Source organism: Brienomyrus brachyistius, chromosome 14 (assembly GCF_023856365.1).
Source record: "Brienomyrus brachyistius isolate T26 chromosome 14, BBRACH_0.4, whole genome shotgun sequence".
In the NCBI taxonomy this organism is placed as follows: domain Eukaryota; kingdom Metazoa; phylum Chordata; class Actinopteri; order Osteoglossiformes; family Mormyridae; genus Brienomyrus; species Brienomyrus brachyistius.
This window is the reverse complement of record NC_064546.1, coordinates 20,615,630-20,637,460: the sequence shown is the minus strand read 5'-3', so window position 1 is coordinate 20,637,460 and position 21,831 is coordinate 20,615,630. Positions and strand designations below refer to the sequence as shown.

Here is a 21,831-nt window from a genome sequence, read left to right as displayed (position 1 = left end):
TCTGTTGTCTTTGGACCAAGTCATTATTATAATAATCTGCTTAGTTAATGACTTTGTCAAAAGCAGCTTTACAGTGGTAGGATATTTTGCTGAAGATCAGTAGCTCAGGGTTAGAAAAGGGGAAGCTCAGCCGTCCTTGTATGTCACGCTACCTTCATCACTGTATTATTAGCCGAGTGCGGTACAGTGACTTCCTCTGTGGCCATAGTAACTTGACTGACCAATCACAGCACCTTCTAAGGATGTGACCGGCACCCAGAGGACAGATCCAGGTTTCCAGGTTTTTTTTTTTTTTTTTTGTAGCAGGGGAGATGATGTGATCCCAACTACCCTTGTATGGTAATGTCCTGGGGCAGATTAACTTTCCTAGCGCCCCCCCCCCCACCATGCACGTTACCAGTAGACTGATCAACAGCTGAACTCTTCCATTTTTCCCAAAGAAGGTCTGGGGCCCCTGATTTTACTGGGGCCCTAAGCTGTAGCCTTCGGTAGCCTCTCCATTAATCTGGCCTTGGTGCTGTCTGGGTTGTGGTGAAAAATGGGAAATAAACCAATCTGTCCTGAATCTTCCTAGTTTTATTGTGAGGAGCCTCCTAGGAGGATAGAATCTATATAAATAGCCACTATTATATCGATCAGCTTTTTATTACTAGACACGATTAAAAATGGCAATAGATATTTAGCACCTCTTTAATCTGTGATACATCTGTGATTGAATGAATAAAAAAAATTAAATGAAGCTAATGTTTACATAGTAATCACTACTGTAATATCGTTTCATAAAGGACTTTATATTGCTCGTTAAAGAGGGATTTGCACTGTGAAGATTAAATCACAGAAGGGGAAAGTTATTTGTTCTTTGTCAGCATTCCGTTGGAAGAAGCACAAAAGCACATTTCTCTAGCGGAATTTATTCGCCTCAAATGAATGTATATTGTTACATTTTCTGCATAGCAAAGAACCTTTTTTTCTGTTTCATATTCTGTCCCCAGAGAACACGGAACCACACCAGTGATCAGTTACAGAGGGGTTGTGTGGGGTGAAAAAAACATAAGAATCGTTAAAAGCATTTCACATAAATCCCAGCGACTCCACTTGCAATTACAGGCGCTCAAATTCAATTCCAGAAACAGTTTGAATTATTCTATTTGACAAAAGATTTCCATCCAGAGCTATTTAGCTGCATATGGAATGAGGCAAATGCAGTACATTTGATTTGTAACAAGATACTCTCTCCCTTGAGGGTTTTGTAATAATACATCAGCTAACAGTCGAGACTTCATTGTGCACTTTTTTTAAAAATAAAAAAAAAAACCCTCCACTGAAGAATTTACAATGGGATAAACAGATCACTGGCAGACTTGAACTGTAAAAAACACAAAGTCTGAGGAAAAAGAACAGTTAGGAGGGGAAAAAAAATCCCTTTGATTTTAAAGGTCAAACCCTGGGATGCCGGCGAGGGATATTCTGCGACAGCACATTAACACTGCAAGTGTTCAGTTTAGTCTCACTGAGAGAACAGTTCACAGACATACTTCTCCCACACAACATACTGCTGTATTCTTATAATATACCAGCATGTTTTGGATTTGACGCGAGGCCCTGTAACCTTACACTGACTTTGGAGAATATTGGTCACCCATGATACCAAATTAAGGTCTCTCTCCTGCCCTTTTTTCGCTGGCATGGTAAATATGTTATTTCAACGTTCTGAAACACCAGTGTCATTGATCGATTTATTTATTTATTTTCGCTCTGCACATATTATCCTGTTTCTGTCAATGTTCTGCAGAATGTTCTACAAAAATGTCACACAACACTCTACCCCAAACCACCCTGGTTCCTTTTCATCGTTTGCCAGCCTTTTTGAGGATCGAGTTTTCAGTGAAAATATTATCCTCTGTTCCTCGTGCTGTTAATATGAATGAGCAACTTTCACTCATATCTGTATCACAAGTCCCTTGGAATCTGGAAGTAGATTCCTCATGTTCTGTAACACTGCAAGCCAGATGAAGGTCCGACTGTTTTGAATAGTGTAACGTAACAGTAATCCATTATATATGTAGAAACTAGAACAATTAATGCACATTATATGTCTGTTTATGTATGTGTGTGTGTGTGTGTGTGTGTATACATATACACACACACATATGCATATATACATGCATAAATACATACATACAAACAGTCACACACCACTAAATTCTGCATATTGCTATAATGGAGTACAGGACCAGTGCTAAAATCGTAAGACATCTGGGACTTAAGCCCCGATTCTCAAAATGAGAGTGTGGTTCTTAAAACATCTGAGTTAAACAAATCATTTGGGGCTCGTTCACATTCATTCAGAGCTTTAACCGCGAAGGTCCCAGCCTTCTGACGCCTCTGGTGGAGTAATTTAGACAGGGGTCCCTTAGAAACTTGTAATTAGTCGCCGTCGATACGCTCTGAAGTGCTCATATCCTGTTGTGACTTCCTGTTTACACTGTTTATTCATGCTAGTGTGGGTCTGATGGATAAAGGAAGCGAAGGATAGATCCATCCTATTGATTAAAGCTTTCATTTCCTGCCTGCAAATGTACAATTTCCTTTCTGTACAGCCTAATGATGGATGATGTCACTCAAATGAACTGGGGATTATATTTTGTTTCCAGGCCAGTAAGTCGTTACATCCTTCAGCAAAAAAAAAAAATGAAAAGAAATGGAGAATGTACCTCTTTCAGAGCAATATGTTTAAACACATGAGTCAGAGGGTAATTTCTGAGAGCAGCAAACAGAACCAGAAAAGTATAATAGTGAAACTTTGAAGTTGCAGACATTTACTGGGCATTGATGAACATTTCCCGCTACCCTTACATGGATACGATCTCGATGTCCGTCACCTTTGGATAATGCTTGACCTCTGTACTTATCTTCCTCATGACCATGAAGTATTTTTACTTGCATATATTATTATTATCCATCCATCCATTTTCCAAACCGCTTTTTCCTACTCATCTGCAAGTCCAGTGGCCAGGAGGTAGAATCCTGCATCGTAGTTACCGGTATGTATGCAAAATATGCTTTGGGCCCATAAGCAAGGTCAATAACCCCAATTACCGGACCCTGTGCTTTTACCTGTCCGTGCATGAAGGGATATGTGAAGCATTCCAGTGCACCTGTATTCATAGCATCCATCCATCCATTTTTCAAACCGCTTATCCTACTGGATCGCGGGGCGTCCGGAGCCTATCCCGGAAGCAATGGGCACGAGGCAGGGAACAACCCAGGATGGGGGGGCCAGCCCATCGCAGGACACACTCACACACCATGCACTCACACATGCACACCTACGGGCAATTTAGCAACTCCAATTAGCCTCAGTATGTTTTTTGGACTGTGGAGGAAACCCCACGACGACATGGGGAGAACATGCAAACTCTACACACATGTAACTAAGGCGGAGACTCGAACCCGGGTCCCAGAGGTGTGAGGCAACAGTGCTAACCACTGCACCACCATGCCACCCCTATTATTATTATTATTATTATTTTATTATTGTTATTATTTTGTTATTATTATTGTTTTATTATTCTTATTATTTGCTTATTTACTCCAGCGTAATACCGGTGCTTGCAGCTCACTGAGGCCAAGTTGACAACCATTGACTGTAAAGCATTTTTTCCTCACTTAATGTTCAGTTGGTATTTTTCATATTCGTTAAACACCTTTTCAAATATCAGATGCTTTTCAGTAATTACATCACAATAATTTTAATTTTTAATTTAACTTGAAACGATTCCTTCAATAATCTCCATCATTGTAATTCATATTTCCTAAGGTTTAACGACGGCTTTCCATTCTGCTGTCATGGATATGCTGTGATGTGTTTTTTTTTATTATTATTATTTATTTCATTCGCCGTTTGCTATTGAGTACTTGAAGTTGCGTGTTTCTCCAGCTATGTCCATTCCTAGTGTGCCTTTGCTAAAAACCCGGCCCTACAATGGCACGATTGACTATCTTCTGCCCCATCGCGTCCTTGAATGAACTTTAAGACCCACGTTTTGGATCACAAATTCTTCTGTTCCTTAAAAAAAAAAAAAAAAAAAAAAACGTTAATGGCCATCCCTCTACAAAAATCTCATTGAGAAGTGACTGGCCAATTTAGGAGGTGGGTGGCCGCTTTTTCATATCTCAAATGCAGTTTTTAAGATCAGTTAATATCGAATAGCACTTAGAGGTTACGACAACATCAGGTACACAAAGTACGGTGGTTGTACTGCGATCTGAGAGCTTAGTGATTTTCAGGCTGCGTTAAACCGTGTTCTTTCATCTCTGACATCCTTGCTTCACAACTACTGAAAAATTTATTATTCTGCACTGCTGTTTATGGCGATTTAAATTACGCTGCCAAGGCGGAAAGCTTGCTGAAGCAGGGAAGGTAGCAGCTAAAAATATTTAGCTGGTTGACATCCAACGTTCCTATTAACCGGAATGTGTTAGCAGAAATAAAATTAGCGTGGTATCTAAACACTGAAATGTACCGTTCCACTGTATGTGATCCAGTGTCAAGTCCGACCTAAAGCCTTCGTTTCCGTTTCACCTGCTGCTTGCTTGGCACCGCTTGTAAATCATCGTGCGTTAAAACAGCGGCAAAACAAACGCATGTCTGTGGAAGGCATTTATATGGTGTTTAATGGAGCTTTTTTGGAGGGCTGTATTGCGTTTGAGAATGACGTACGTAAGTCTTACAAAACATTACTCTTGTTATTGCTGTTGCATTTTTCTTTATTATTATTATTATTATTAATATTAATAATAATAATGATGATAATCCTAAAAATAATACTAACAATAATAATAAATGTTTTTTTAAAAAATATGTAAACTTTTGGTTGAAGAAAATAAAAATTAGGAGATGGGAAAAAAAAAGGCAAGATCTGCAATCTGCCACCTTAGTCTTTCCTCCTAACGTTTAGCTTGGGCAGCGGGTAGAAGAATGGACAGGAAGACAGCCATCTAATGATGCTTCTGTAGCCGCTGGCCACGTGACCCAGAACCTTGTGACCCAGCCAGCAGTCCATAGACTCGCTTTTGCAGCTGTAGGGAATGCTTTGTTAACCCAGTTACTAGTCACGCTGGGCGCTTATAAATAACGTAAAAGTGACACTGGTTTATATTTAGTGGCAAATGCTGGGCAGTTTGATTTAATATTCTGCTGAGATGCGTTCAGCGATTCGGTTTGGGTGATTGGTACTTTGTCATCAGTTGCGGTAAATGAAATCCTCTTTGCCGACCTGCGTTTCTATTTGTGATCTCCAGCAGGTATAATATTACCCACTAAACATAGCCCTTTTGGAGCAGCCGCGAGTTTTACTTATAATATGCAAAATGTTTTTTCATCCCTTCTCCCTCAGTGACAGTCATTCGTCCTCTTCTGTATATACAAGTGTGCTGTAGATAAGAAATTCTCTAGATAAATTGAAGATTATTGGAGTATAGGACACACAAAAGAACGAGGATTGTTTCTTGGTACTATCACGTTTTGGGTTTAATATAAGACCATGTGACCTTTGTTTTAGTGAGTTTGGACAATATTGGCTTCCTAAGTTACTAAATTAATCTTGTAATAGTGATAAACTGAATGATTTATGTTTGTAGATACAGTATTTTTTTTTTCTTTTTACACAATACAGGCCATTTTTGTTCTTTCTGCCTTAAAGTCTTCGATATATAAGTTGCATTTGCATTGTCTTTTTTGCAAACTTGTTGACATATCGCTGGATGCATTGATTTGGCATGCATAGTAATGCCATCTTGTAAAATTTAGAAAAAGTTTTTTTTTTCCTGCTTATTCGAGGATTTGGGGGCTTAAACTCGCACTTCCAGTTTGGCCGGATTGTTGGATTACGGTCTGATGACTTCTAGGTTTTATGGGCTATGGCATGAAGCAGGCCAAAAGTTACATGTCATTAAGACAAAACGGAGCAAAGCAAAGGGAACCGGCAGGAGCCGCTCGTAATATTTAACGCTTGCAGGAAATGGTTCACAGAAGGAAGAGTGTTTTGGCCCCAACAGAAACTATCACGGTTTAATCGGCCGATGCACAAACCCATAGCCCATAAATAATCCCCTCCTCTCTGTGGCGGACAGACGAGCGACGCCGCGCTGCTACATTCGCCTCTCCCATCGAGAAAAATAAACCCTCAGAAGATCTAGAGCCAAGTGTGTAAAAGACGCTTTTAATGGCTCCGACAGCTAGAGGATAGCAAACCTCTTGATCGCTGCCATTTCCCCCTCGAAAAACCTCAGGGGTTCACCAGTGCGGAACCGGTGTATCCTGACTGCCATTTAAATGAATGTCATAATTTTTTTCCCTTTCTTAATGCTGTTTCAAACTGTCATTTAACTTTTTTTTTTTTTTTTGGGGGGGGCTGTCTGGCCAAATCCCTGATAATGGTGCTTCCTCTCTCATTCTCCTGTACTGTGGATGACTTTTTGCTGAATCGTTGATAAATTAATCACATGCCGTGACTAATGACTTAGCTTTTTTTTTCCCACTTTAACCCTCAGTAGATAAAAGACTGCAGTTTATATGAGGGGAGATCGCCATCTCGCAGCACGGCTGACTAGCCCGTTCCCAATAGGGGAGCTTTGTGTGGACATAGGACGCCAATCAATCCGCCAGATGCTAACGTGCTAGTGATTCACCGCTGTCGCCCCGAATGAACGACTGGAGCGCTGCCACCTTCTTTCGGCTCAGAGGGAGGGCTCTGTCTGCCGGTTGGCGGCTTGGCGCTCGGGTCCCTATTGCTCATTATCTCACAAAGCATCCTCTGTGCTTCTGAAGTATGGCAGCTGTGGGGGGACGCTGCAGGCTGACCCCACCATGAGTGCTCTCTCCTTTGCCGGAGAGGGGACAGGGTGGGGGGTAACACCGGTGTCACGTCGATGCCGAGTGGCTTGACCCCTCCCCTGGTGGTGTCACCAGACCTGGTGCTGAAGTGCCGATCAAGATGACCCTCTCCGAAAAGCTAGTATGCCTACAAGGCAAGAAATAACCCAGTTCATCCACTTTCTGCAACTGCTTGTCCTATTCATGGTCACAGGGGGTCCAGACCTCACAAGTCTAAAGCAGGGAACCACCATGGATGGGGTTATAACCCATCATAGGACACTCTCACACACCATTCACACCTACAGGTACTTTAGCAACTCCAATTAGTTTCAATTCAGCATGCTTTTGGACTGTGGGAGAAAACCAGAGAACCCAGGGGGAAACCGCACGATGACGCGGGGAGAACATGCAAACTGCACACACAGGGAGCCATGGCAGAAATTCGAACCCTGGTCCCAGAGGTATGAGGGGGCTGTGTTAACCACTCTGCCATCTGACCTTTTTTATTTTTTAAATCTAATTATAATGTTGTGATGCTACAGTGCTAAATGTTTTTTGAGGAAGCTACTCAGGAAGTTGATAAGAAGGCCTATGATGTCATCTACTTAGATTTCCAAAAGGCTTTTGATGTTGTCCCCCACAAGAGGCTCCTACTTAAACTCAAAGCGACAGGTATTTTAGGTATCGTAGCGACCTGGATTGATAACTGGTTAACAGATAGGAAACAGCGAGTAGTTATAAGAGGCACAATGTCAAAGTGGGCTTGCGTTCATAGTGGGGTACCGCAGGGTTCGATTTTAGGACCACTATTGTTCCTAATTTACATAAATGATATGGATACCAATATATACAGTAAACTGGTGAAATTTGCAGATGACACCAAGGTGGGTGGTGTAGCAGATACTGAATTAGTGGCTCAGCAGCTACAGCGGGATCTTGATTTAATTAGTGACTGGGCCGATACCTGGCAGATGAAATTTAACATCGATAAATGTAAGGTACTCCATCTAGGGAGCAGAAATATAAAGTACAGGTATTTCATGGGTGTCACTGAAATAAAGGTAGCTGATCATGAGAAAGACCTTGGTGTGTATGTTGATGCTTCCATGTCCCATTCTCGCCAGTGTGGGGAAGCAATAAAAAAGGCCAATAGGATGTTGGGGTATATCTCCAGGTGTGTGGAGTTTAAGTCAAGGGAGGTAATGCTAAGATTATACAATTCCTTGGTGAGACCTCACCTAGAATATTGTGTGCAGGTTTGGTCACCATATCTTAAAAAGGACATTGTGGCCTTAGAAAAGGTGCAGCGTAGGGCCACAAAAATGATTCCTGGTCTTAGAGGAATGTCATACGAGGAACGGTTACTTGAGCTAAATCTGTTCAGTCTCAAGCAAAGGAGACTGAGGGGGGACATGATCCAGGTATATAAGATTCTAACAGGTTTGGATGCTGTTCAAGCAAATAGTTACTTCAGCATTAGTTTAAATACACGAACTCGTGGCCATAGGTGGAAATTAGCGGGAGAACACTTCAAGCTGGATTTAAGGAAGCACTTCTTTACACAGCGTGTAGTCAGAGTATGGAATACCCTTCCTGATAATGTAGTGCAAGCTGAATCCTTGGGTTCCTTTAAATCAGAGCTAGATAAGATTTTAACGACTCTGAGCTATTAGTTTAGTTCTCCCCAAGCGAGCTTGATGTGCCGAATGGCCTCCTCTCGTTTGTATAGTTCTTATGTTCTTATGTGAAACTGTACATGTACTAAATTAAAACATGACAGTTTAAATGTATAAAAACTGACGGAGTGCTCGTAACTGCAAGCATTCCCTGCTATCTACCTGAGGGGCAAAGGTGGGATGACACTAGTGTCATTGACATTAGGTAACTATTTCTGGGGGTCCTGACCCCAAAACCAGCTGACAGTGCTGTGTGGGTTCAGTTGGCTGACATTATAAATCCCACAGGTATTTAGCCTATAAGATGGGGCACTGCGATGCAGTGGTTAGCACTGTTGTCTTAAACCCCTGGGACCTTGGTTCAAATCCCCATCAGGGATCTGTGTTTGTTTAGAGTTTGCAATTTCCTTCATGTTTTCTCCATGTACTGCAGCACTTCAGTCTCATCCTACAGGCTGGGTGGTACAATGGTTAGCACTGTTGTCTCACACCCGTAGGACCTGGGTTTGAATCTCCACCAGGGTTCTGTGGCCCAGGTACTGTAGCACTTCACTCTCATCCCACCCACAGGCAATTTGGTGATGCCAGTTCATCTCAGCATGTTTTTGGGTGGGGAGCTGGAGTGCTGCAGTACCTGGAGAAAATAACGTAAGAAAAATCCAAGCACCACACACACAGAACCCTGGTGGAGATTTGAAAGTCCCAGAGACAACAACAGTGCTAACCATTGTACCACCATGCCACTTCCCTACTATTGCTCTATCTTATAGCTAAATACATGCATAGATTAATTGGCATCACCAAATTGCCCGGTGTGTGTGTGTGTGTGTGTGTGTGTGTGTGTGAGAGCCTTGCAATGAGTTGGACTCAGACTTTTAAGCCTAGATTCTCCAGGATCTGCCTGCCCATACTCCCTCAATTATGTCTCACTTTGGATAAAAACTTCTGCTAAACATAATACATTAGACAAAAGGACACTGGCAAATCAAATACCATTTATTTCCCAGATGTCATCAATACATTCCAGGTTCAGGAAATGAAAGCAAATAAACAGCATGTTTTAAAAGAGAAAAAAAAAACTTCGTTTTGACACTTGCAGACGGCAGGAATGACAGGTCTGAGGCAGAGGCCATACGGTAAGCTGGGCACTTGCACATAGAGAGATTATGCAAAACAAGCCCCGGGTTTAAAAAAAGGTTTATCATACAGATTCAGCTCAAAGGTTTGTCAAACCATCTAGCGAAGCACTCATGTTTCCTCCTAAGACTACGGTAAGAGTATTGGTATGCGTGTAATTCAACATGTAGACTATCATGCCCTGTAAAATAGCTGGTTGAAGAACAACGACCATCTCTACAAAAATCGACACATACTCAGCGGGGAAACGTGCGGAACCGATTCCAAAGCGACGGCTGGTCAGGGACCAAAAATGGTGGCTCCCCCCCACCCCCCTGTTTTTTTTTTTTGCTGAAGCATTTCATTACAGCCACAATGCCAACGCTGAAGGGAGGCTGTCTGGGAACGGCCAGAGCAGAACAAGGGCCCCGGCGGATCTGAAGTCCTATTTTAAAACTTGGAAGACAGAAGGGTCTCCTTCTCCAGGAGCAAGTCTGCAAACCTCTGTTGGAGTTCCCTCTCTCTCTCCTGCTGTCTCTGCACGTCCTCCCGGAGAGCCTGACAAAGAAAATAAACACAGGGAACGTCATTCGTCCTCTTCTCTTCCTCCTTTTTTGCTGACAGAGCCCACACGCTCTCCGCGTACAAGGAGCAGAGCGGTGGGCCAAGCAGCCATTCTCTTCTCGCGAAACGTCTCGAATGCTGACGGGTCAATTTGCGCCTGCTATTTATTATGTCTATGCTGAACTTGGCCCACGCATGACAAATTCGGCCCATTTCCACAATCCGCCCACTCTCGCTTTATCAGTATAGATGATCTCGACTTGCACCTTTCCCAGAATCCCCTGGGAATACGTGCCCACAGCAGAAGTACTAGAATTAGCGAGCAGCCAACAGATGTGTGGTAAAGACCAAAAGGCGAAAGCCAGAGGTTGCTCACCTCCTGCCTGCGTGGGATGGCCAGGTCCTCCTGCTTCTTCAGCTCCTGGAAGGTGCGGAGCTCCACCACAGCCTGCTCCACCTGGTCACCCAGGTCGCTCAGCTGCTTCACCAAACCCATGGCCCTGGACTGGTAGCCTCCCAGCAGAATCTTCAGCTTCTTCTCCATCTTTGCTGCTCTCTTGGCTTCTGCTGTCATATGACCTCGGTTTATCTATAGGCAAGGAAAATGTGTAACGCTCCAGGTTATTAGGTTGGTAAATAAAATGAAGGAAAAAAAAAAAACAATTATAGATGTCAGAACCACAATGTATTCCCTGGGTAGCTCATCTACCCACCCATCTACCCACCCATCCATCATACCTACTTGTCCTACTCAGGATCATGGGGATTGGGGGTTGGGGGGGGGGGGGGGGTGCGGAACCCGTTGCAGAAGCTAAGGGCACAACCTCATATAATCCTTACTGTGGCAAAACAACAGCTTCCAAAGTTGAATTCCCCGTCCAGGAAGTATAGTAATTAATAACAGTGCCGACATGCACTTGCACTTAAAACTCTAAAGAAAAGTAGCAGAACAGAGCTTACAGTATAACATACAAACAAGAAAAAAGGACAGTTAAGTACAACCAGGTTCTTTCATTGTTATCTGTATATTCATTTTTGGGGTCGGTCTGGAAGTCATCAACAAAATTCATTAAATCGATTCCATAACTGGTCTTATACAAAATCAGAGCAGATACCAAATACCTTTGCATTATTCTGTCGATAACCGTGAAGAAACTAGTACAGGTCATCTAAATAGTTTGAGTTGGATGTACAAACTATTCTGAAAAATTTCAAAAGCTGCCACTGTAATATTCTGCAAAGAGTGGCAATTCAGAAGCGAGGAGGAGATCAGGAGCACAGATAGAGGGGAAAACAGCCACAATAATTACCCCAACGCATGACTGACTTTCAAATACTATAACTTTACAACTACCTGTGACTTATGAAAGAACAGCCAGTTAAAACAAAAATATGAACTGGAAAAAGAGAACTATGCAGTTCCAACGTCAATACATGAAAGCCCAAACATAATGCACCTTTTTCCCCCCCAGTGTTGGGGGGGGGAGCAAGCAAGCATTTCCCATAATGGGCCTGTTTTCTTACTGGAATTGTTGCCCCCTATGAGTATTCCGGTAAGGAATGGTCAGTTTCACCAACAACATGCAAACGGCACCTCAAAGCTTCTGTGTCCTTGAGACCAGAAAATCAAGCGTATGATAGAGAGCTTGGGGGGGGGGAATGGTGTCCAGGCCCTAAAACAAACCATTTGTTTTCCTGTAATACCAGCAAAATGACACACTCTTAAGACCCCCCACCCCCCCATCCAGAAGGCCTTGCCTGAACTGTTAATGTTATTGGCCATAACCTCAGTTTGTTTCTTGTGGGTGGGCTGGTACAGGAAGGTCCCCCCAGCAGACACCCCCAACACCCACAACTCCACAAATGCAAGGGGGTGTGGTGCTGGGGTCCAGCTAAATAAATGTGGCATTATGCTGCCACAACAGAAAATGCTGCTAACCCCCCCCCCCCCGCACCCCCGCCGAATGAGGTGCTTGCAGTCCCTCAGGGTCCTCAGCACATGCCACTGCCCAAATCCACCCATCGGCGTTGCCCCCCTGCCGGCTCCGCTGCATTTCCGAGGGGGGGGGGGGGGTGGGGGGGGCTGCATAAATACAGTCCTAGAGGCCTTCCGGCATCTCCAGCCAAGAAACGTCACACAAATGTATCCTTTGTGACTCACAAAGAACGAAACGATACAGCAGCACTTTCAGGTTTCGCATTTTACAGTGTGTAGAACTACACACAGAATAAGTATTACAAAACTACATTATTTAGCTAACATTTTCATCTGGTAATCCAAACATCTCAGTACCGAATACTATTAGCAATATTCTCATCCATATTCCATGGTCACTGGAATATAAAAACTTGGATATGATTAACAATGCCTGTATCACAGCACTATGTAAATTTCATTACACAAAGGGGATATCGTATTGTTATACTACTGTAATCAATAACCCACATCAAAAAAATTGCAGGAATTTTATATTTGTATTAATACTGATGCATCTTCAACTAGCCTTCCTTTGCTCAACAATTTTAAGTGAAATGAAAATAAGTATCCTAATAATCACAAATTAATCAATGCTGCCCCCTACAGGACAAATTTAAAAACGCTGGTTATCCCCTTTCCATTCATTCCATTCCATCTCTTACCTCCAGCTTCTTCTCCAGGGACTCGATCCTATCCTTCTTGCTGGCCAGGTTGGCTCTCGTGTAGCGGCCCTGCCCAGCTAGGTAGAGGACCTGGCTGTAGCACTCCTCCCACACCTGGTTATAGGCCTCGATGGACAGGTCACCATGGCCCATACCATGCTTGACGACCTCCATCTCCTGAGCCAGAAGCTCGACCGCCTGGCAGGCAAAGATAGCACACCAAATTGTCAATCAATCAGCTTGTCGCTCAGTTGACATATTAGCAATACCTGATGCAGGGGGGGGGCACACATAATATTTGGCAAGAAATTAGTGATTGTACCATTGGCATCCACAAAGGTAAGCATCATGTTGGTCAAGTTAAAATAACTTGATTACTAACTAATCGTTTAATTACTAGCTACTCGAAACAATTTATTAAAAGTGCTTATTATGTCCTTTTGCAAAATACCTTTACTAGACATGAATGAGGTAATTTGTTTGAAAGCATCCTTTCATAAGCTGAAGGTCACATCGCATAACATTCGCCTCACGTCGGGCTGACCTTTCGGAGGTCCTCCTCAGAGACCTTCTCGTAAGCGTATTTCTCCAGGTACGCCATGTGCTCGGCGCTGCTGGAGCCCAAGCCGGCGGCCTTGGCCTTCTTCAGGAGGGCGTCTGTGTAGGGGTGATGCAGGCTGTCGTAGTGGAGCATGGTGATCATCTCGCGTTTGATGAGCTCCTCAGCCTGCTGAAGCTCCGTCAGCGGAGGCTCGATGTTCAGAGGCCTCAGAATCGTCTCGTTGACCTTGTTTTTGTATGAGTATGCAAGGATTTAGGACAATCGGAGACACTATAAAACAACACACCCTGACAGCATGTGCATGCAGGTTTGCATAATTAACATCGATTGACGAAATAGCCAAACTCACGTCGGAAGGTCTTGGTAAATCCCTCTGTACTGCGATGTGTCTCTGCTTCAACTCCTTCTCACGCTCAGCGTCTCTCACAGCCTATTAAAGCAGCGGATACTGTGAGCTCCTCGTTCATTAGGATTCATTCAAGGAAACAAGGCACACAAAAGATATTTAACATAGAAATAGCATCTCAAGGAAGCAACTTAATAAAACCCTAATTGCATGCATCAGCAAAGCCAAGGAAGAAAAATTAAGTTTAATAGCTAAAAAACACACAATTAAAGAGCCCTGTAACGAAGAAAAGGTAATTGCATTTTTGGAGTTTGCACGTTAATAAGTTATACCGGTTAATTAAATACCCCCCCCCCCCCCCAAATGAAATCCCTCTATGCTCATACAGCAGGTTACGTTTAAAAACCCAACGAACGAACCACTGACCTGTTTGCGGAGCTCGATTTCGGCGGCATCCTCCACAAAGCTTTCATCCACATCCTGTTCTTCCAATTCCTTCTCTGCGTTCTCCGGCAGCACGATCTCAAAGTCGTTCTTGGGCAAGGGTAGCCCCATCAGGCCGAGCTTCAGCTGTTCCCGGGACTCTTTTTGCTGTGGGGCATTTTAGTACGAGTAACATTTACCGAGGATTTTCAAGTCGAGCAAATAGAGTTTGATCTCAAGACCTCAAGAATCTCAGGAGGTTGATACTAGGCACTGGTCCATAATACTCACCAGATGTTTGGAGTAAGCTGGATCAGAGTAGTCCATCGTCCCATCCTCTGTGTTGATGTTAAGTTTGTCTCGTAAGGGGGTCCTCAGAGGTGTAACTCCTATGGTAGATTTAGGCGTCAGCCCCCCCTGTGGGGTCATGCCTTCTGATGGATGACTTGGGGTTCTTTTGCAAAACACAAAAAAACAAAGGGATTTAACTCAGACAATACAATAATGACAACGATTACAACCAATCCCATTTAATGATTACTTTGGTTGGGGACCATTCGCAAATACAACATTAAACAGAATAATTTACTTTTCAAGCAATACGTGCATTTTAACAAAATGCTGGTAGAAATACCCACTTCATGAAGAATAAAAGAAATTAAGTACAGACAGCTGCAGTAAAGTTAGAGGCAGTCAGGGTCACGCCTGGGCTATCGTGATTTTCACGTAGTGACCGTTTTACTTAATGACCTGGCAACTGCAGTGGAAATCAGTCGCTAAACGAGGATTAGCTGTACTCGAGTACCAGATAAAGCCCAGAAATATATTCTACTCTATGAAGGCAAAACACAGTAACTATGCTGACACAGAGGGGAAAAAGATGCTTGGCCTTGGTTTTAGTGTGGATTTCACAGTAACTGATTTTCCAACCGTTTTCTTCAAAACCGAGATTGAATTAAGACTGCGTTTTGAGAACAGAACCTATGAGACCCGAATTCAGTCATAACTGTGATTTTGATGAAACACACAGTTACTGTGTCTTGCCTTCGTAGAGCAGTATTTCACATGCTGTTAACACGCTCGCACTATACTTATAGCAAACACGTACCGGAAAGGTGTGGCGAGGACGGTGTTTGGCGTCTGTACCACCTGTCTCTGGGGGGTGACCCCAGAGAAGTCGCTCTCATGGAGGGGGGTGTTTAAGCCACCTTTGAGGGGCGTGTCCACGTTTGTTAGGGCCATCAAATTCTGGGCTTCCTGTTGGAAGTGTCACATTGCAGTATTTATGTATAGCTCCATAGGAAAGCGCCGTGTTTGAATTTATCGCTGCATAGCAAGATTATACTTCATATAATCATTAATAATATAATTGTGGAAAAGGAATGTCTAAGCAGGGAAGGAGGCCGAACTGACTTGGAGGATCTTGTCCTGTGCTGCTGGGGTCTTGGGTGTGCGGAGGGCCATGGTGTTGTTGGTGACATTGTACTCGGACAGCAGCGCACTGGATGCGGAGTTGGTGATTCCAGACTCTTCCGCAGTCTGCCGGGCGACCTCACTGGCCTGGCCCAGCTTCACCACCTCCTCCAGCTCCGAGTCGGAGATCTGAGTTCAAGCACATGCCCGTGCGGAATACAGTCAGTCGACTTTTCACCAACACACCTGTACCATATAATCCTGTACCAGCTGTCTCTGACGTGTAATAAAAGATCATCAGACTCAGGGTCTACCAAGGCATAGAGGCAGGGTTAACAGGATGCCCAGTACTTAACCTGAAAGTTTAAAGTTCAAACCGAGGAACAAAAATCCACACAAGTTTAGGTCGGTGGGTTTCTCTCTTTGGGTTAGGACTCTGGCCTTGAACAGAAGGTTGCCAGTTTAAATGCCAAGGCTGGCAGAGTGATTTCACCATTGGGCCCTTAACCCTATTACTCTGGGGAAATTCGCTGACCCTCACTTGTATGCTGTGCTGGACAAAAGCCTCTGCTAAATAAATGTAATGTGAAGAGAGTAAGCAATGCTGCATTCCTCACAGGCAGCACTCAGGATTAGGGGGTCGTTTCACCTTCATCAAATCGTTCTTGTACCGGCAGGACATTCAGGGAAACTGAAAACCACTGACCGGGGTAAGTGAGCTTCTCTGTTGTATAAATACATCATGATTTAGGAGTTTATTGTTGTAAAAGCTCAAAATATCAGTCAAGCGAGACTGATACGCAGTGTACAGTTTGATGGGAAGTAGGGCAATTAACGAGCTGCACTGCACATTGTCCATAGGACGGGACAGGAGCGGACCGGACAGACAGACGTTTGTTGTTGCTTATCTTACACATATGCATGAGTAAATGTATATGATGGCATGCAGACTGCATTCAGACGCATTTAAAGATAAACGCACAAAGACCTCCTGCATATTCTGCTCACCTGTGGAGCGGGAAGGACCAGCTTGCTCCTTTTCTTCGTGAACTCTGACACCCCACTAGTCTGCAGGATGGCTGACGGGAGGTCGGATTCCTTCTTTTTCTTCATCTTCTGCTTGTCCTTTTTACGATCCCTTTCTTCCCTCTCACTAGGGTGGGGAAGTGAGGATGACATCATCAAGGGCCAAGGTCACCGCATGATGTTTATATACCAGCTTACTAAAACGGTTCGTCTTGGTGATCACGACGTACTTGCCGCACACAAAATCCTTCTCAGAATTGCAATATTGTGTCATTTGCCATTAATTATCTTCCACATGCAAATCTGCCAGTCTCATAGCTGCCACTGTTTATAAACAACATTAAGAAGCTTCCACTACATTTACTTACTTAGCAAACACTTATCCAAAGCAATTTACAATTCAGAAAGCATGGTCTGTCAGTGACTCTAGAGAAATTGGGACTAAGGATCTTGATCAAGGACCTAAAAACAACATCATTCTCCTGACTATGGGATTTGAACCAGCGACCTGCCACTCACAGACGTGGCCTGTCTACCCGCTGAGCCACACACGCTGCACGCCTTTCCTGATTCTTTGATGTCTAATTTTCCCATCGCATGCTCACTCACCTCCTGAGCTCCCCGTCCAAGTGCTGCTGCCGGAGCCTCTTGAAGTTGGGCTCCAGAGCGTCGTAATTCTCCATGGAGGTGTCGTAAAAGCCGAGCGCCGGCTTCTTTTCAAAGGGGATCTCCGCGTTGTAGTCCACGCCCCTCTTCTTCTTCCTCTTCTTCTGGATGTCGATCCCGGCGGCCCGCAGCTCGCGGCGCTTCTGGAGGGCGGCCAAGCGCCTGTGGAGGAGAACGTGGCAAACATCTCAAGATGCTCCCAAAAACCTAACGGTGCGCAGACCCGAATGATCATCATAGATGGTCCCAGCGCGGCTCACAAACGACGAACTTAATAGTTATTGAGCAGAACGGCTGGGAACTGCATAAAACGAGGGAAAGACATTAATTATCCAGAACATGTTGACTGGCCCTGAGCTGTGACCCTCAAGCTATGGAGAGCAAGCTGGGGTAGGCAAAGAGAAGAATTCCAACATACCAGTGCAAATACAGGATTTATCAGCGTATGAGGGGTTGTGCCAACTTAAGCCAATTTCACTTTCTCGAGGGGGCATGTCGACAGTGACTATTGTCTGTAGAACCATATGGGTTTTAACTGGTATTGAATACAACTAATTAATTATGAAAAATAACATCAAATTTTTTATTATGCAAAATGCTTCCACTGTACTAAAAACAGATATTAATCTAATGTCACATAACTTTCATTACAAGGCTCCCTCATTAACACCCACAGACAGACCTAGCCTCTTCCAGCTGCTTCTCTCTGGCTTTCCGCTTGGCTTTCTTGCCCTGGGTGTTGGCCAAGCGAGCTCTGGCCTCTGACAGCATCTCCAGCTCATCTGAACAGCCAAAACAGATTGATTCAGACAGAGGACAGCTACTCAAAATAGCACAGGCGAGCAACACAATCTGTACCATTCAAGCATAACAGACCATCTTGTGCATCACATGCAACGCGAACAAAACGAGAACATGCGGGAACATTCAATAAAATACATTTTGGATAATTTGCCATATCTAAGGAAAAATAAAATGGACTATAATATTAAATCAACCGCGTGAATCAGTACAGGTCCAAACTATTAATGACCAACTGGTTTGAGAAGAATCAGAGGTGGAAAGTTCAGGTCCAGAAGGTGCGAATACAAAACAAGCTTTCATTTCAACCAAACAGCTGTGCATAAAGTGTCATAGCTACAGGCTACTCAACTGGTTGGTTGTAACAAAACCTCGGTCGGGATTTGTACTTTCTAGACCTGAACTTTCCACCTCTTTAATAATACATAAATCATATGTGATTTTCCAGATTCAAGTCAGAGTAACACTGCAGCGGATTTGCCTTCATCCATATCCACAGGATCAGGCCTGGCCGGCTTGGTCTCTGGGTTGGGATCGATCTCGCCGGGTTTAAGCTTGCGAGGGTCATCCGCCCCATCTTCCTCATTGTCCCTCTGGGCGGCTTTGTCTCTGAAAAAGACCACAAGTCTCATCGACGCACGTCGAAATAACCACTTAACCTTCTCAATATGTCCATTAATCATCCAAAAGGAGATAAATGTTTAGAGAGCCTGCAGACTGAAAAGAAACCATGGCTGGATTATGCTTCAAGTAGAATCTTGAACAGTAAACTATACCCGATGAAACGAACAGAGACATGGTTAAAAAACTTATAATTCTTAAAGGAACTTTTAAAACTATTTCAATATGATGCATTCCCTTCATCTGGCTTTGAGTAGAAGATTCAATAATTTTAAAAAGGGCCCAGGACTGTAAAATCCTGCAGTTGTTAAACATCAACAAGGATGCCTGATGAGCAATGTGTCAGAAGAGATTAAGCGCAAGCACCTACTATGTCTTTAAGTAGCAGATTAAGCTACACTCACAAAAGAAACTCATAGTGCTCCAAGCACTGGGCAGCGGTCCTCCCAATTATAGGGGCGATGGTCCTCCACTGCGTGGGCATCAGCTTGGCCAAGTGAAGCAGCTTCTCCTCTTCCTCGCGGGACCATTCTGTCTTCTTGATGCTCGGGTCAAGCCACTCGTACCTGAAACATATCAACGCAAAAATTTAACATCACGGTCAACCCTTACAACTCAAACAAGAGATAATTAGTATATAGATTAGTATATGTACATGTATTATATCGATTACACAAACAGGTACGGATCTACAAAAGACTGGGACTGCAATTTTATCCTGAATTAGATCTAGAATAAATACTAAAAATGCTATTTGACTTCATTACATAGCAAACACTTGAGATACAAAATAGCTGAGATACTGGGGGCCATGGGAAATAAAGACTAATAAAAGATTTAAATTGCAAATTTCAGCTACTGAATGACTATTTCGGAAATCAAATTTTCATGGCATAGTATGTGAGGAAGCCTGTGCAGGCTAATGAACCTCTGTTGTGGTCTCATCAGCCACTAAGCACCAGCAAAATAAGTCATAGTTTTTTTCATAATTTTTTTTTTATTCATTTTTTTTTAACTTTGACTCTATAATGGTTTTACTTTCCCCAAGAGACGACTCAGGCAGTATTAGACAGATACCATCATCCATTTTACTATATCAAATAAAGAGTGTAAGTATGGTCCAAGAAATATTTAATGTATTTGGGTACGAATATTTAGTTGGGTAATATTTGAGTTTTATTAAAACAAACAGCGGACGCCCTCCTCCCCCGGAACTCAAGCTGACAGACAGCCCTTGATAAATTCCTTCGCCAACACGCTACCTGTATGCCCAGATATGTGTAATCCCTGATTGATACAGAACCTCATGTGAATTACATCTGTAGGACAGACAACAAAAAGCCCGTGTCCGCTATTAAAACACACTTACCATCTGGCTTTACACTGTTTGGCTGACTTTCTGTGTAGAAGCGACGCAATTCGTGACCACTGGTTTTTGCCATATTTCATAACAGCCGCCTTAAGGATTTCATCCTAGAAAAGATTTGTGCATGGAGACAAATAGTGATTAACGTAATATGTTTAATAGCATAAACAATAGACCATAGCAAAGCCTGAGAAACAACATTAGTGTCATGGCCATTCGGACGAATCGTGTCTATCGGCACGACGTCAAATTAATGAAGTGCGGGGACGAGTAATAGCTGTTAAGGTAATGAGCATATTAGCCATAACTGGAAAAATTATACGATTATCAGGTTTCCGACTGAGAACCCAAATGCAATCACGCTTCGGCAGAAGTAATTAACATCTTGCTGAAGAAAAGCAAAAGAACGGATGAGTGCTAATGCAGCTACAGGACTAGCTGTGAAAACGTTACTGTGAGATTGGCAGATAGCTAATGGACGCGATTTAGCAAACGGCACATTAAATAGAGTAAATGAACACATTAAACGCAGCAATCGGTTGTTTTAAAAGACACGCGATAAGTTAGATACACAAGCAACAGAATGGCAATAGCTTCTCATCATTCAGCTAGCTAGCTAACTAGCTAAGCAGTTAGCAAACTCGCCCAATGTGATGAAAACAGGTGTACTACAAAAACGATCGAAAGGATGCACATACCTCAGTGTTCCTCCAAACACCCCCCTTGATCATAATCCGCGGCATCTTGAAAGGCTTATTTCACACTTCACAATGCTATAGCAAAAAGATAAAGTGCATTAGCATAAGAAAAATGAACACTCCGATGCTTCAGCACAACGTTGCCGGGCGGATTTTGGGCCTACATGTGAACCGGAAGATCAACAGCTGAAACGGAACTTAAACCTGTTTCCCGCCATAACTGTAGTCTATTCACTGCTTCCTGTAGTTTATGGATCAAATTCACGGAACTAAGCCATGAAAACAAAGGTTACCTCTGAGAAGAGGACCTTTTTCATATTCATAAGTTTAGAAATGAGCACGATGTTGTAACTAAATTAAACACAGCGAGTAAATTTATTTGAAAATAAAGACAGTGCTTAAATATTCTGCTCATTGAGTATTTTGTGTATTTTATGGAAACTGTTCTAATTTAATTAATTAATTTAAACAGCATGCGTCTAATTTTATGTTAACTGGTTAATGTTCAAATTCCTTAAGAATAATTAAAAGACACCAAAATAATTTATAGGCGTTGCCACCATTTACCATGACGTTATATAAAGTTTTTAAAAACCCATTAGTGTAGGCTACTACAGAATATGCCACTAGATGGTGATAAAACAATCTAGTGCGGTTTATTTCGTTAAATGATTTACCCACTATATTATGCTGTGACTCATCAGTCGACTGTTTTTAGACACAGTTTGTCATTCATACTTTTTTATTGAATAATTCAGTTGAGGTGCGAAAGTCCTTCGTGGAATATTTATAACTCGCGGCAGAAAACTGATCGGGGAAAGTTAAATACAGCAGGGCAGCCCAGTCTATGGGAGGTTTCACGTCAACTGTAAGAAAGCTCTTAAGTGGGGGCGGGGTGTATTTCTGATATTAAGTCTGTACAATGGAATGTTTCTAATTTAGGTTCTGTCTCTTTTTTCTCCAGAATCGGGTATCATTCTTTTGACAAGCAGGATCACTGAAAGACACGGGTCGTTGAACAGCCTTGTTGAGA

At 43.0% G+C, this 21,831-nt stretch overlaps 1 protein-coding gene across 1 annotated transcript; it reads right to left on the bottom strand.

Annotated features, from left to right (window-relative positions):
- Positions 1-9,531: 9,531 nt before the first annotated feature.
- Positions 9,532-20,982, bottom strand: cdc5l (CDC5 cell division cycle 5-like (S. pombe)). The gene is made up of 16 exons (XM_048975503.1): positions 20,799-20,982; positions 20,104-20,207; positions 19,139-19,300; positions 18,595-18,722; positions 17,995-18,094; positions 17,256-17,474; positions 16,629-16,773; positions 15,621-15,809; positions 15,316-15,464; positions 14,499-14,661; positions 14,211-14,375; positions 13,788-13,868; positions 13,421-13,663; positions 12,877-13,074; positions 10,613-10,825; positions 9,532-10,230 (listed from the first exon to the last, which is right to left on the bottom strand). Exons 1-16 carry the CDS (start codon positions 20,841-20,843, stop codon positions 10,123-10,125), a joined length of 2,412 nt encoding a protein of 803 aa, XP_048831460.1. The 5' UTR covers positions 20,844-20,982; the 3' UTR covers positions 9,532-10,122.
- Positions 20,983-21,831: the final 849 nt, after the last annotated feature.

What these genes read in the sequence shown, in the direction of transcription:
- cdc5l (XM_048975503.1), bottom strand. Translation starts at nt 20,843, where the DNA reads ATGCCGCGGATTATGATCAAGGGGGGTGTTTGGAGGAACACTGAG. An exon ending in TGGTCCTTCCCGCTCCACAG is followed by an intron (nt 15,810 to 16,628) that starts GTGAGCAGAATA and finishes GCTTGAACTCAG; the next exon opens with ATCTCCGACTCGGAGCTGGA. An exon ending in AAATCGAGCTCCGCAAACAG is followed by an intron (nt 13,869 to 14,210) that starts GTCAGTGGTTCG and finishes CTGCTTTAATAG; the next exon opens with GCTGTGAGAGACGCTGAGCG.